At 37.9% G+C, this 15084-nt stretch overlaps 1 protein-coding gene across 1 annotated transcript in view; it reads right to left on the reverse strand.

The window, feature by feature from the left end:
- Positions 1 to 14382, reverse strand: part of LOC140238668 (uncharacterized) — a 120913-nt gene extending 106531 nt beyond the window's left edge. The window contains exons 1-3 of the mRNA XM_072318569.1: positions 14288 to 14382; positions 12359 to 12648; positions 2752 to 4374 (exon numbers count right to left, since the gene is read on the reverse strand). Of these exons, the coding sequence (XP_072174670.1) occupies positions 2752 to 4374; positions 12359 to 12648; positions 14288 to 14382 (2008 nt within the window). The remainder of the gene's footprint in view (positions 1 to 2751; positions 4375 to 12358; positions 12649 to 14287) is intronic.
- Positions 14383 to 15084: the final 702 nt, after the last annotated feature.

Raw genomic sequence — 15084 nt, forward strand, 5'->3', positions numbered from 1 at the left:
AATTTGACATTCTAACACCTAAATTAAGCTCATCAAATATTGCAGGAGAGTGATTTTAAGGAGCTTAATTGAAAGAAATATAAAATCATTACATTTGCAATCCTGGGTCTTCGCTCTGGGGCTTCGACTTGAGCTATCTTTATGCAGTAATTAAACATTCTTTCCCTGTTCATCTCCAACACCCCAGACAGTTCATGACCTCCAAGAATGCCCCAGTACGCGCGGTTTCTTCTGTTGAATGGTGTCTCTCTCTCTCTCCACCCCTCCCCATTCCCAGTCTGGCACCTTGGCATCGTGGGATTTTTCTCTTTTTTTCTGCGTGAACTTGGTGGTCACTCTTTATCTACTGAATCATGCATTGTGCGTGCGCTGTGCTGGTGCTCTGCACACGTACACATGTGGAGCAGGCAGGCAGGCATCATAGCAAGTCACAACTCGACTCACCTGCTGGCAGCTTACCGCGAGCAGAAAACAGCTGAGTTTCTTCTGTTGGCGCTACTTTTACTGCCAAAATACTGGCTTTATCATCACACATTATTCGGCGAGACACACATTGTGTTTTGGAATATAAATGGACTTTCTTCGGTTATGGTTATGATTGTTGGTGTTGGATTGAGTAAGTGTTTGACAGTTATCGAAATCGTGACATCGCCAGATCTTCCCCCCAGAATTTCAAAATCCGCGGAAATCCGCGGATCCGCGGAGAAATCTCATGCCTGATACTGAACCCACCTTGTCAGGGCATTACTGTATAGGTTCCCTATCAGATTTTGGGGACTTATGATGATATATGTCACATGGGGGCGCTGCTAGCACAAAAACGAGCACATGAACCCCCACTTTTTGTTTTTCTTGAATCAGTAAGCCTTTGTCTACAATTTGGGGAAGTTTTGTGAAAATTACATGGGTTTTGAATGTACAGCATAAGTTTTAGGAACCTTGTCCTCTTGCTCACCCCTAACAGAAAACGTCGATAAGAAGGATTTGAGATATTTCGGTGTTTTCTGCCGTGTGAGGGTGCTGCTCGCTCCAGAATGAGAGTGTAAACCCTAACTTTAAAACCTTTTCCTCGTTTTAGGTACCTTTTTTCTGTAATTCTCGCAAATTTGGAGAAAATAACGTGGATTTTGAAAGAATTATGGGGATTTAAGTTTGTCATTGCAGATTTTGTTGCCAATCATGGTCTTGATCCTGTAACGCTATTATTTTGGTTCAGGACGGCAGATAAGTCATATTCTTCAAAGTCCCGTAGAGGAAAAACAAGCCCATGAACCTATGGTTTTATTTACATATTTGGGCTTCAGATGGGTCAAAGTTACGGTATGGAAAGTTTGAAGAAAATGACATGGACTTCACTTTAACGTCCTTAAAGGTAGGGAATCCCATTTGCGTGCCTCAAATGAAGAGTTGTATAAATACAGTGGTATGTTGAAGAGAGTATCATTTTAGAAACTCCCATAAAGTATTGAAAGTGGAAGGTAACATTTAGTACATTTTTATTGACCGTAAGATTTTGAATTGAATTTTTTTCGGGGCTCACCATAAATTCCAGTACATTACTAGGCTACCTTTGCAGACCCATGCACTGCATGTGTGTCCATCATGTATATTTTGTGAAGAAAGTTCATCAAAACTTACAAACATTTCTATATACATTCTTGCCACACACTCTATATGTTATTACATCAGCTCTTATAATTTTAGATTTGTGTTTATAGATAAAAAATACAGAAGACTGCAACAAAATGGCTTAAGTGTGGCTGACACACAGAACTACTGAGTAGTTGAGTTTTGTGCATTATTCAAATTGTAGATAACTGTTGACTTCCAAATTTCTCGGCAGTGGCCTAAACAAGTCTCCTGAGGTTCATATTTAATGTTTTGCTGCATTTTGGGAGGTCTGTAAAAGGTATCCCCTACCTTTAATGCATTTATTTCTTTATTTTTGTACACAATAATGTCATTTACTATATGCATTCTATATAGAGAAGTCTTACCTTTGAATGTGGGGCCTGAAGAGCCATTGCTGTGAAGAAGTCATCATCCAGTCTAGTAGATTGTAAAACCAGTGATGTAAGGTTGGAAAGTATGTTAATGCCTCGACCAGCAGTTTGAGTGGCAGATTCAACGCTGTCATCAATGTTAAACGTCGCACCATGGAGATCAGAACACTTTCCTCCCTTTTGATAGAACCAATAAAGCAGACTGCATTATAGCTTATCAGATGGTGTTTTGAGTAAAGTTTGCAGAAATCAACCACACAATTATGATGCAAAAAGCTAACGTCTTGAGATTGCACTGGAAGAAAGAGAGAATAAAGGTAAATGAAACTTGCAAAATTTGAATTCATAAACATTATGGAGAGTATGGTCATTCAAATGTAACGACAATGGCTATCCTGCTTAAATCCTAATTCACCTGTCTACATAATATTTATAATGTACATGTATTTCAGACATACAGCAAACTAAAGGACATTTTTTTTTTTCAAATGTAAAAAATTGTGTAATAAAATCAATGGTCAAAAGATAAATAGAAGTATTCTATTACCTAACATTTAAGTTCACATTAGATTAAAAAATAAACACAATTCTTAAAATAAATGGGTACATTGCAGTGTGCAGAGACAGCAGCTACCATGCAGCAAAATTTCGATGTAGTTTTTTTGTTGTTGTAATTTTTGTTTGGCCTGTGTGTTTGATGCATCTTTAATTTTCACCAAAAAAAAGAAGAAAAGAATCAATTCAGTACCAGGCTGTATGAGGCGTGAGGGATATAATACACTGTAACAACATGCCTTGTACACAAAGATCCATCCATGAGCTGTGTGTCCCGAACCGAAAATCCGTAGGTGCGACTTTCTGTTTAGGACAGAAGTCAGAGGCTGAAGTGCATCTGGTATGTGGCACTCAAATGCTACATCAACGAGGAAATTCTGCAAATCATATCCAGCATGACTTCCATCTCTGATCTTGCTCAAGGAACCAAGTACAGCCCTCCCTACTTCTTTATTTTGCGCGACAGCAAAGTAAAGGAGGTATTGAAATGATCTGTAGTCCTTCATCAGCTGCATATTCAGGCGGTTGAACTCTTCCTGGTTGCTTTCATACAGCGATGCCAGATGCATTCCTGCCAGGTATTCCTGAAATAACTTGTGGGGAATTCGATATTCGACCACAAGTTTCTTTTTTCTTTTGTTGTTTTCTCTCCTGCAAACAAACCGCTCCTCTCTTGTGAGTACTCCAATTTCACAGGTGGTTCTCAGGTCATCTTTATTTGTCTCGAGGTCCTCTTCTCCAAACACAAGCTTGTTCTGAAGGAGGAAATACAGCGCATCTTTGCTGAACTGCTGTAGACACTCCTCGCCATGCTTTAACTTTTTGTCTTGCATCTTGCGGCTTTTCTCCTTTCCAGCATAATGGTCCTTCAGATGGTTTATCAATTCTTCAAAGAGTTGAGCAAATGTTTCCAGTCTCTGTAATACTGTGCGGCTGCCTTCATTCTTCCAAATGTAACACAGCATGCTGCAGAAGATGGGGTAAGGAGTCATATTCTCTGCTACGAGACTGTCTGTGTCTGTCATCAACGTGATGAGACCATCTCTGGCTTCCTCACTGGTAGGGAAGACATTTGAAATGTAGGAAATCACATCTTCTTTCTTGAAGCCTTCAATTTCAAAAAACCTGTACCGCTTTTCCACTTCAGTGTTGGATTTTATTTCCTCAGCTTTCCATGGTCGAGTGGTGACAACAACTGAAGAGCATGTGAACTTCTTGCCTCTGAGCACAGAAATAACATCATCACCAGAAGCATACCCTTCAATATCGTTACTGTATTCATCAAAACCGTCATAGAGAATCAACACTTCTGTTTGATTCTGTCGAATGTATTCTTCTACTCTTGACCCATCAAATTCTACTTCATCGGATAACTTGTCCATGATGGTATCACCAAAGGATGTGTTTCTCTCGATTTCCCTAAGCGGAATTAGAAAAAGGAGATCAAAAGCATTCAGGCACCTTCCCGCAGCCCAGTCTAGTGTGAGTTTGGCAAGAAAAGTTGTTTTGCCAACGCCAGCTTCCCCGAATAATGCAAAACGATTGTTCAGCTGTCTTTCAGCACTAACGTCCTCCAGGGTTTTGACGAAATCGTTGTATTTCATGTTTGTTTTGCCACCAGTCATACCTCTAGAGAACATAGCTAGATTTGTGTAAATGTCCTCTAGCTTCATTGACGATTCGCGCTCAAGTGGAGAAGTGCGCACGTTGCTGTGCACGCATTGATAAAACTTCTGCAGCTCTTTCTTCAATTGCTGAACCTCACTGTGTGTAAGGCCTTTCTGTTTCCCCGCTGAAACACTGACCAATGGTGAATCTGAAAGAATACAAGACAAAGTTAAGTACATCAATGTCAACTGATTTGGAAATGCAGCTTTCTATTTAACATCATTTTTTTTTTTACATTAAGGACTGAATCATCTGCTTGTCAACTAAAACATAAACAAGAGACGGGGGTCTCACACTCACCTGAGTATCGCAAGTTCACCATTCACAAACTCTTACAGACTACCACCTGTTGCAAAATTGGGGACAGGGGGATGCTTTGAGGGCTTCCATGGGGGCATGGTGTCCATTTGCATCATGGTGCCCTTTTGCATAGATCATAAATTATTCCATCACACTTCTAAAAATACCAGCCAAGTACATTGCATTTAGAAAATTTGACTATACAGCTGTATACAGTCAACTTCGGATACCTCGACTTCAGATAAGCCGAATATCACTTACCTCGGGGGCAAAATGAAAGTCCTGATTGTTCTTACGGAGTTTCTGTGTATTAAAATTCGCGTAGCTCGAAGAAAATAACTCGAAGTTCGGTTACCTCAAAGTGAAATCTACTGTCCCGATCTTAATTAACTTATTGTTTTTCCCGGCATGTAGCTCAAATCGAAATTGCAACATCACTCAGCATCTCCGATAAAGCGCGCGTGGAGAGCGAAGAAGACATGTCACAAATCTTTTCACACTAGACTGTAAATATTCCCGACCAGGGCCCTGTTTTATCAAAAGATAAAATCGATTTTAAATTTCCTTACCACACAGGCTGCCATAGACTTACAGTTGAAATCGACTATATAATCAATTTCAACTCTTCATGAAACAGGGCCTAGAACAATCGCGCACCCAAAGAAATACGCGGTACACAGCTGACAAGAAAAATCCCAACACCTACCTACATACAGCACCCTTGCCAAGCAATGGAGTGCTTACGATAGCATTACGCTCTGCCCCATCATCTTCTTTTCTTTAACCACTGTGTTTTAATTCTTGATCATGGTAGTCATACCATGCGCGTAGATTTCTTAAACCGTCGTGGCGCACCTGCGTAGGTGTTGACAGTTATATCTGTGGCATTAATCACGGTCCAATGTCCAAACATCAATCTCCTGCGTAGCGCCTTTTTTAAACTTTTTTTTTTGCCTTTCACGAAGTATGTTTCATTCATTCTTCCCCGAGAACGCAAGCACTTATTTTTTTTCAGCAATGCGATTATGAAAATATTGTGGAATATGATGTGGAAGTATAGGCCGAGCATAATAAAGAATAGAATAGACAGGGCTCCACACTAACTTTTATCGGGCCACCAGTATCACTGATTTTTATTTTTTGGTGGTCGAATTTTACACTCGAAATTAAAATCTGGCGACACCAAAAAAAAAAAAAAATGGAGAAAAACAGAAAAACTAAATCGGTCCTGTACAAAACATAGAAAAATGAATATCAAGCATTATTAAAGTGATACAGATGCCCATGTCTAAAGCAAATGAATAGAAAATCCAATCACCTACATTCTGTGTTTTAAGATTTGGGTCAATCCATGTCAAATCATCCAGTGCTTGTCACCCGACCCCCTCCGATTTTCTTAAAAATCGCACCAAATGTTCCCCAAAGTGTCTGACGCAAAATCCCAAAATATTTTGCCCCAAGGTCAATTGGTTGCTAAGATACAGCCTCACATAGCAACCGGTGCGCATTCCAAAATATTAGTTAAAAGAAAATTAGGCATTTTTGATTGACTGTTTTAGCATGGATATTAATGCAAAAATGTTCATTATCTGGAAATTGAGAGAACTTTATAGTCTTTGCAAGAAAAACTTACTGTGACGCGAAATTGACTTTTCGTTAACGTGCACGAGGTCACCGAAAATGGTGTTAAATGTTAAGTTTGAAAATTTTAATGCATATTTAGAGGCTAATATCTTCCACATTTCATCACCTTAGGTTCTAAAATATTATGCTGTTGAAGGCTTTGACTTGCTCAGTAATTTTGAAAAAAAATCAGCGCATTCATGCGCACCGTTCTTACGGAGAGCGCCCTCAAAGTTGACAAAAATGAAAAATGTGCCAAATTCAAGGTCATGGATCACCCTTCGTCCCACCTAGGAATGGCATCAATTTTTGTGCATTGATAGACATTTACCTATATTATCTTGGGTTACCAAAGAAATTTTGCTACCGAAATGTTCAATGGCAAATTTACCCCACCGAAAATGGTCGTAAACGGCCAAATTTCCATGTAATATCACATATTGGGTTTAGAGGACATTTCAAATGTCCACACTTTCAAGATGAAAAGCACTAGCCCTGTGATATTTGCAGTAGGCATAGTCTGTTATACATATTTCAGTAATATATACCACAAAACACTTTTATTACTTAATAATGACCTTGAAATTTAATCCAAAATTTGATAAAAACAATAAATTGCTCCATTTTCCTCATTGCACTGCATATAAATACGTACGTGTTTTGAAAGACATTTCACAGAGCAATATTTCAAGAATTATGAAAGCTGAAAGCCTACCTTATTAAGGTTCTAAAGTATTTGTGCTCTTCTTTCAGATTTAGTGTCAATTTGATCATGAATGTTTTACCCTTGACCTTGAAGCCCTTCTAAAAATAGCTGTAAATTTGTTAACTACAAATTACACACACGACAGGTGTATTATGGCATGATATACTTGTGATTCTTTCACAAACACAAAAGCTTTTTATGGTGTAAATGTATATACTGGAATTAATCTACACTCATGCTTGCAAGATATGTTACAATTAATAACTTTGTTCTGACAATGACCCTCAATTTCAATCAAAAAATGGGACAGTAATATTTTGTGATTTTGTGTGCATTTCCTATGGAAAACAGTGCTTTGTTTGGAAACTCAAAAAAACTTGACCATTTTTACTATCTATCACTTTGATTGATTAATTTTATTCTGGTTATAGTAGAAAAGTGGCCCGTGACAATTTCCAATAAAAGAAAACACAGTTATGTTTTAGAAAATGAAAAACAAAGAAATACATAAGAAATTCCAAAAACAAGAAAATACATAAGAATTGAAATGATTTTGGAAGTTTTCATAAGGTACAGAACAAATCCCCCGAAAAAGAAGACTCTCAGTCCTTTTGATGTGCATTTCACAGGCTAGAATAAGAATCTATATTATGTTGGGCGCAACGTCCAATTATTATCAACTATTATTCAGTACATAATGCAGGTCTTTATGGAAAGGAAAAGGCATTTCTCATGATTTTGAAGGTCATAAATTGAGGGTCATTGTCAGAACAAAGTTATTAATTGTAACATATCTTGCAAGCATGAGTGTAGATTAATTCCAGTATATACATTTACACCATAAAAAGCTTTTGTGTTTGTGAAAGAATCACAAGTATATCATGCCATAATACACCTGTCGTGTGTGTATTTTGTAGTTAACAAATTTACAGCTATTTTTAGAAGGGCTTCAAGGTCAAGGGTAAAACATTCATGATCAAAATGACACTAAATCTGAAAGAAGAGCACAAATACTTTAGAACCTTAATAAGGTAGGCTTTCAGCTTTCATAATTCTTGAAATGTTGCTCTGTGAAATGTCTTTCAAAACACGTATTATGCAGTGCAATGAGGAAAATGGAGCATTATTTATTGTTTTTATCAAATTTTGGATTAAATTTCAAGGTCATTATTAAGTAATAAAAGTGTTTTGTGGTATATATTACTGAAATATGTATAACAGACTATGCCTACTGCAAATATCACAGGGCTAGTGCTTTTCATCTTGAAAGTGTGGACATTTGAAATGTCCTCTAAACTCAATATGTGATATTACATGGAAATTTGGCCGTTTACGACCATTTTCGGTGGGGTAAATTTGCCATTGAACATTTCGGTAGCAAAATTTCTTTGGTAACCCAAGATAATATAGGTAAATGTCTATCAATGCACAAAAATTGATGCCATTCCTAGGTGGGACGAAGGGTGATCCGTGACCTTGAATTTGGCACATTTTTCATTTTTGTCAACTTTGAGGGCGCTCTCCGTAAAAACGGTGCGCATGAATGCGCTAATTTTTTTTTCAAAATTACTGAGCAAGTCAAAGCCTTCAACAGCATAATATTTTAGAACCTAAGGTGATGAAATGTGGAAGATATTAGCCTCTAAATATGCATTAAAATTTTCAAACTTAACATTTAACACCATTTTCGGTGACCTCGTGCACGTTAACGAAAAGTCAATTTCGCGTCACAGTAAGTTTTTCTTGCAAAGACTATAAAGTTCTCTCAATTTCCAGATAATGAACATTTTTGCATTAATATCCATGCTAAAACAGTCAATCAAAAATGCCTAATTTTCTTTTAACTAATATTTTGGAATGCGCACCTGTTGCTATGTGAGGCTGTATCTTAGCAACCAATTGACCTTGGGGCAAAATATTTTGGGATTTTCCGTCAGACACTTTGGGGAACATTTGGTGCGATTTTTAAGAAAATCGGAGGGGGTCGGGTGACAACTTTTCTGAAAATTGGATGATTTGACGTGGATTGACCCATTTAGCAAATAGGCGTATAGATTATCATAAAAGTTGTTGCCTATATATTTATGAGGTCAAAACTTACGTTTGAAATGAAAAAGTGGGAGCATTTGCCGACATTTTGTTAGCATCCGACATTTGTTTTAGCATTGTAAAGAGCCGAAAGTTACCGTTATTCATTTCTTATTATAAAAGCAATCATCCAACATTTATTAGTCTGTTAGCACCTTACGAAGCCGAATATTACCGTTAATCATTTTTAAATGTAAAAGCAAACAACCGACATTCATTTTAGGATCTTTACGGAGCTGAATGCTATCCTTATCCATTTCCAAACGTGAAAGCAAACATCCGCTATTTGTTTCAGCATCTAACTGAGCGGATTAATAACCGTTAATCATTTCCAAATGTAAAAGCAACAATCTGTCATTTATTTTTGCATCGTACGAAGCAGAATATTACCGTTATTCATTTCAAACATACAACATTTATTTTATCATCGTACGGAGCCGAATGTTACTGCTGTCCTCTTCCGAAAGTGCAATGAATCATCTGACAATTATTTTATCATCGAACGGAGCCGAATGTTACTGTTTTTCATTTTTGAACGTCGAAGCTGACATCAGACGTTTATTTTACCATCAAACGTAGCTGAATGTTACTGTTATTCATTTCAAAATGTAATAGCAAATATCCAATATTTTTTTTGCATCATTGGGGCAGAATGTTACTGCTATTCACTTCCAAACATGCCAAACGTAAAAGCAATCATTCGAGATGTATTTTAGCGTCTTCCGGAGCTGAATGTTATTGCCATTTATTTTCAAACATAAAAGCAAACATCCAGCATTTATTTTATCATCGTAAGGAGTTGAATGTTATTGTTACTCATTTCCGAACGTCGAAGCAAACATCAAACATTAATTTTACCATTGAACGCAGCTGAATGTTTAAATACTGTTATTCATTTCGAAATTTAAAAGCAAACATCAGTTATTTTAGCATCATATGGAGCAGAATATTACTGCAACTTCCGAACATAAAAGCGGTCATTTGACATTTATTTTAGCATCTTCCGGAGCCGAATGTTATTGCTATTTCCTTTCGAAAGTATAAGGAAACATCCGACACTTATATAACCATCGTACGGAGTTGAATATTGTTTTTCATTTCCGAACGTCAAAGCAAATATTCGACGTTTATATCAGTGTCTTCTGGAGCCGAATATTATCCATATTCATTTCCGAACGCAAAATCAAATATCTGACATTAGTTTTAGCACCATACGGAGCTGAGTCTTATCGTTTTTCATTTCCAAAAGCATGAGCAAACATCCGACATTTATTTTAGTATCTTACGGAGCCAATTGTTACCGCTGTTCATTTTCAAAAGCAAAGGCAAACATCCAACTTTTTTTGGTGGCGCAATAGGCCACCAAAATCTTCATTTCTGAAATTTTGATTTCAATTCCGATTTTCATTCAATCCGTTCATATAAAAGTCAATTCAATTCCATTTGACAAGCATGCAGACAATCGATAGGCACTATAACAGATACCATGTTGAACATCGATAAACGTCGGATAAGTCAAAGAAAATTCGACGTACGTACGCGTACCTCGAATTTTGCGTACCTCGAACCATTTTCTTCAGTCCCGACGACTTTGAGGTATCCGAAGTTGATTGTAGTTTGAAAAAAAAAAATACTAAAATGTAAATCCTTGTCACTCTTTTCGATCCCCACCCAACCCATGGATCTACACTGTACCATTTATTATTGCCCGTATCAGGCATCTGAGCTGTGGTTCTACAAAATTGTATTCCCCTCGTATTATGCGCACTAACAGGGAGAAAAGGGGTGAATTTCTCATATTCCCCTCTTCAGCAAATGCCTATGGAATGTGTGTTAAAAACTAGGGAAATATAGCATCTGGGCACCTGAGTTCTGAGTAAGGAAACTTGCCGTTGAAGACAGAGTCTCCCAGAGTGGTTCTGCGACGAAGGGCAAAGTCCCGTAGGTTAACACGTAAAACTTAAGAACGATCGCTGCTGTGTGAGCTGGCTGTTTCTACATGTACGTGTGCCACATACCGAGTTTCGCGACAGAGAGCTAATTCCCATAGGTTAACGCATAAAAATAGAGGATGTCCCTGCGCTTTGATAGTTGGCTGTTGTAGGCGCGCCACGTACCTGAGCTGTGTATCAGGGATGTAGCGCACAACGTGGTATAGAGCTCAAGCTGGCGCCAAGTGGAAAATTGTTACCACAAATTGGAGAAGCTGTGAAAAGTTTACATTGTAATGATTTATTTTACTGCTCAAGATGCCTGAAATGGGTAATAATGATAATGATACGGTCTGTCTACTATCGGGGGATGCGACATTAATTGCCTGAACTAGAATTGTATTGCCCACGTCTTCGACTCGGGCAATACAATTCTAGTTCAGGCAATAGATGTCATATCTCCCTCAAGGCCAAATCTATGACCTACAATATTTTTAAATCTACGAGAAATTTGTCCATGGACAATTGAGCAGTTTCTCGATGAGCACAGTTGTGTCAACGTACACTAGTATGTATTTCAGGGAAAAAATGAATGATAATATAGTAAAATTTGAGCAAAAATGTTTTACCAAAATTGACAAAAAGTATGGTTTGGAAGGGAGAATAAGACATCACTAAAGAAAAAGGGGGAAAAATGGAAGGATTAAAAAAACAAAACAACCCTTTGCACATAAGCGCGCGCCTCGAAACACAGATTGCTGTACCCTTGGATCTTGGGCAAACATGTTACTGACTGAGCCAAATCACTGCCCTGCACATACACCAGGGAGATTTCTCTCTCTCTTGCACCTCCACACATACAAAATACTTGGTGTGTAATACCTCCCGCAATTGAAGCTAAGTTTCAATTTAAACCCAATTTTTTAACATGATCCCCACATCCAGTGTAAAAAGGGAGCTACGGCACAATCCTGATAGCCCAAAGTGTCAGCTATATGCACATGAATGGTACAAAACATCTCTTTGGTAATATCAATAATTTCAATTGCAATGTAAAACAGTGAGCATGCAGTGATGGATACATGTGATGTCATTGTTCAAGTCTGTGTAATTGCATTATAATTATGTCAGTGCATTGCTCTGTTTGAAGTAAGTTTGTAGAATTATATATAATGTACCACAAGTAGGATGAGCCGGGAGCCCCCACCCAAGGTTAAAGTGAAACAAAACTGTAGGCACTGCCATTTCTTATTTTTAATCATACAGCCCTTTTTGCTACATTTTAACAAAATAAACAGTTTATTTCACCTAGTGGAAGCCTGTGTAAATTCTTTTCACTGTCAATGATTCCGCAGCTTTTATAGCTGTTAATAAGTGTTATGATTTTTATTGAAAAAATGGAAATCTTTTGACTGCATGCGGCAAACTGCATACTTTTCATCTCTTTTAATCTTCAAATGGGTACAACAGTGTGATGACTTTACCCATTGGGATCGTTTCAGCAATCCGGACTAGCCCGGCTCTCATCAGAGCTTCTCTCAGGTCTGATTGAAGTGACGACAGGCTCACACCCTCACTCCACTTACGAAGCATGCAGACAGTTCCTTCATTTGTTATTTCATGGTGACGATAGTTAGTCTTGATGAAGTTCTGGCATTCTGCCACAGTAAAGCCCAACTCTCTCCCGAGGTTCTCGATGGCTTCATTGTCTGAGATAGCTCTAGCAATAGCCCTCAGAAGGGTATCCACCTCACCTGACTCTTCTGCAGCCTTCCTGTAATAAATTGTGTCAGGATAAAGGGTACATTTTGTACAGTATTCTGTATGGAATCAAATGCATTGATTACAGAAATTATCAAGTGCATCTCAGTTTTGCTTGTTCAATCCTGATGCAAATCATGTTTTATTCCTGATCGAGTCCCCGCTAGGGATTAGGTCGTAAGTGATGACACTGCATGCAATAGCTATAAAAGTAGCCGGTACAGTAAGTCTGACTGGCAGTCAAGAAGAGACTTCTAATTGATGAAGATGACTTAATCTTCGACCTGTTGCTGTGGGATTAATTTACTTACCTCTCAATTTGCAAGGGATATGCATAATACAATTTCATTGTAAATTCTGCCCTGAAAAATTTAATGGACTCATTAATTTGCCATCATAAAACCAGCTCACATAAGTTTGTTAGAGTACCATGACTGAAACACAACCAACTTTACAATTTTTAATTGTACCTTTCGAACAAATAGGCCGGCCCACCCACCAATATCCTTGATACAACATAGACACGGACACATCCTATTTCATTTGCAGTGATTCAAAGCATTACATGATTATGTCTGTTGATAAAGAGACATTTTTTTTAAAATTCAACTATTCATCACTTTTCACTTAGAATTTTACTGGCATGCAATAAGGTAGCTCAGGTTATTCTCTCTAAATTCCAGTTAATTTTGATCATCAATGAGCCAACCATTTTTTTACGGATAATTTCTGTGCACAAGTATTATGATATGAGTAACCCTCGACATATTCCATAACCATGAATGCTCTGATAGTGGCAACTGGGGAATGTACTACTGTAAAAGTGGTTTCTTTCGCGTACAGAAACTTTCACGGTTTCCATCGGTGCCAACTTTTTCGCGTGTGTTTAAATTTGCGGTCGGTAATGAAAGCGCTGTAACAAGCGACGAGTTCAAAACATTTTCGCGTGATGTTAAATTCGCGGTTCAACCTCAAAGCGCGAAAATAAAACCACCGCGAAAGAAACCACTTTTACAATATGCAATGAATCACAAGTACCAGATAGTACAAAGTCTATGTATGCACACAATGAAAGTAGTTTGCCAAATTTACCTTCTCATGCAATTTCAGTATCTGATTGGATTTGTACAAAGCACAACCAAGTTTAAATGCTAAGAGAAAAATTGCCATGAATGTCATAAGCCCTAATCCTCATGCCCTGCTTAGACTAGATAATTTACCAGTACAAATCATTTGAACCATGATTTGGAACGTACATGCTTAATATAGATTTTGTCTCACCACACCAACTTCACACAAGACATTTTCAAAACCCATGTCAATCGATCAAGTGAGCATTTCCAGTGGGTTTTGAAAGTGGAGTAAACACAGTAAAATTATGATGGTTTTTTTTTCTTTCTTTTTTGTTTTAATTGCAGATTTTAACATGATTTTAAATCTGTCAGAAAGGTACACTTTTAACATTCACCTTTGATTTTGTTTCTGCCGTTTTGTTTTTTGCTTGTTATTTTTGTTTGCTGTAAAGAGACATGGGTATATGCAACCTTTATCCACACCCATGCCAACCATCAACACTGAAAGTCATATGCACAATTTCAAAATTGTATAACATCTGAAGAAAATTTTTGACTTTGTCTATGCTATGACTTTACCTCTTCCCATCAGAATGGTGTTCAAGCTTGGCGTGTTTTGCAGCCTTGGTCGTCTGTCCTTCCCCCTCAGATTTCAGCAAATGCTTTTTCGGCATGATTTCCGGTGATATAGATGCCCCAAATGCATGAAGTCAAAATAGGTGATGGTGTAGAGTTATACTAAGTTCGTCCTACTGGTGATTCCATGTGATAAGGCAGCTAGTCTGGAAGAAGGGTGTGTCTAGGACAAGTTAATGGAACTGATCGTTCCCCATCGGACTAAATTCTATAGATACTCCATGACCTGGAATGAAAGAGGCATACATGATGACCACTTTAATTGCTGCTGATCAGTGTACTTCATATTTGTGTGGGGCAGGGAACTGCCTCCAGAGTCCAGGGTCTCTTGTTGCATAAAAGTGAGATCAAACATACAACATTGTAAGACAGAACATCAAACATAAAGTCTCTATAAACACCAAATTCTGATTTGGTGATATCTGCATCAGTGCATGACTTTAAAGGGATGGTTTAGTATTGGTGGAGCTTGTAACTTTTTGCGAGATGCATGTAAAAAACCACTAATGAAATGTCACAGAGCATAGGGCCTACTATCATTATTATTATAATTATCTATTCGGCTTTCAATCACAAGTATCATATTACATTTTTCGAAATCAGAACATATACACTGGAGTGGTAAGGGTGCACCAGGTTGGGCAGCCCGGGTCCGGAATGAGCCAACTTAATGACTTAGGCCCTCAGGCCGGATCCTCCCCAACCCACCTGGTGCACCCAAAACAATCAGTTTACAATAA

This window comes from Diadema setosum, chromosome 15, assembly GCF_964275005.1.
Source record: "Diadema setosum chromosome 15, eeDiaSeto1, whole genome shotgun sequence".
Classification (NCBI taxonomy): Eukaryota; Metazoa; Echinodermata; class Echinoidea; order Diadematoida; family Diadematidae; genus Diadema; species Diadema setosum.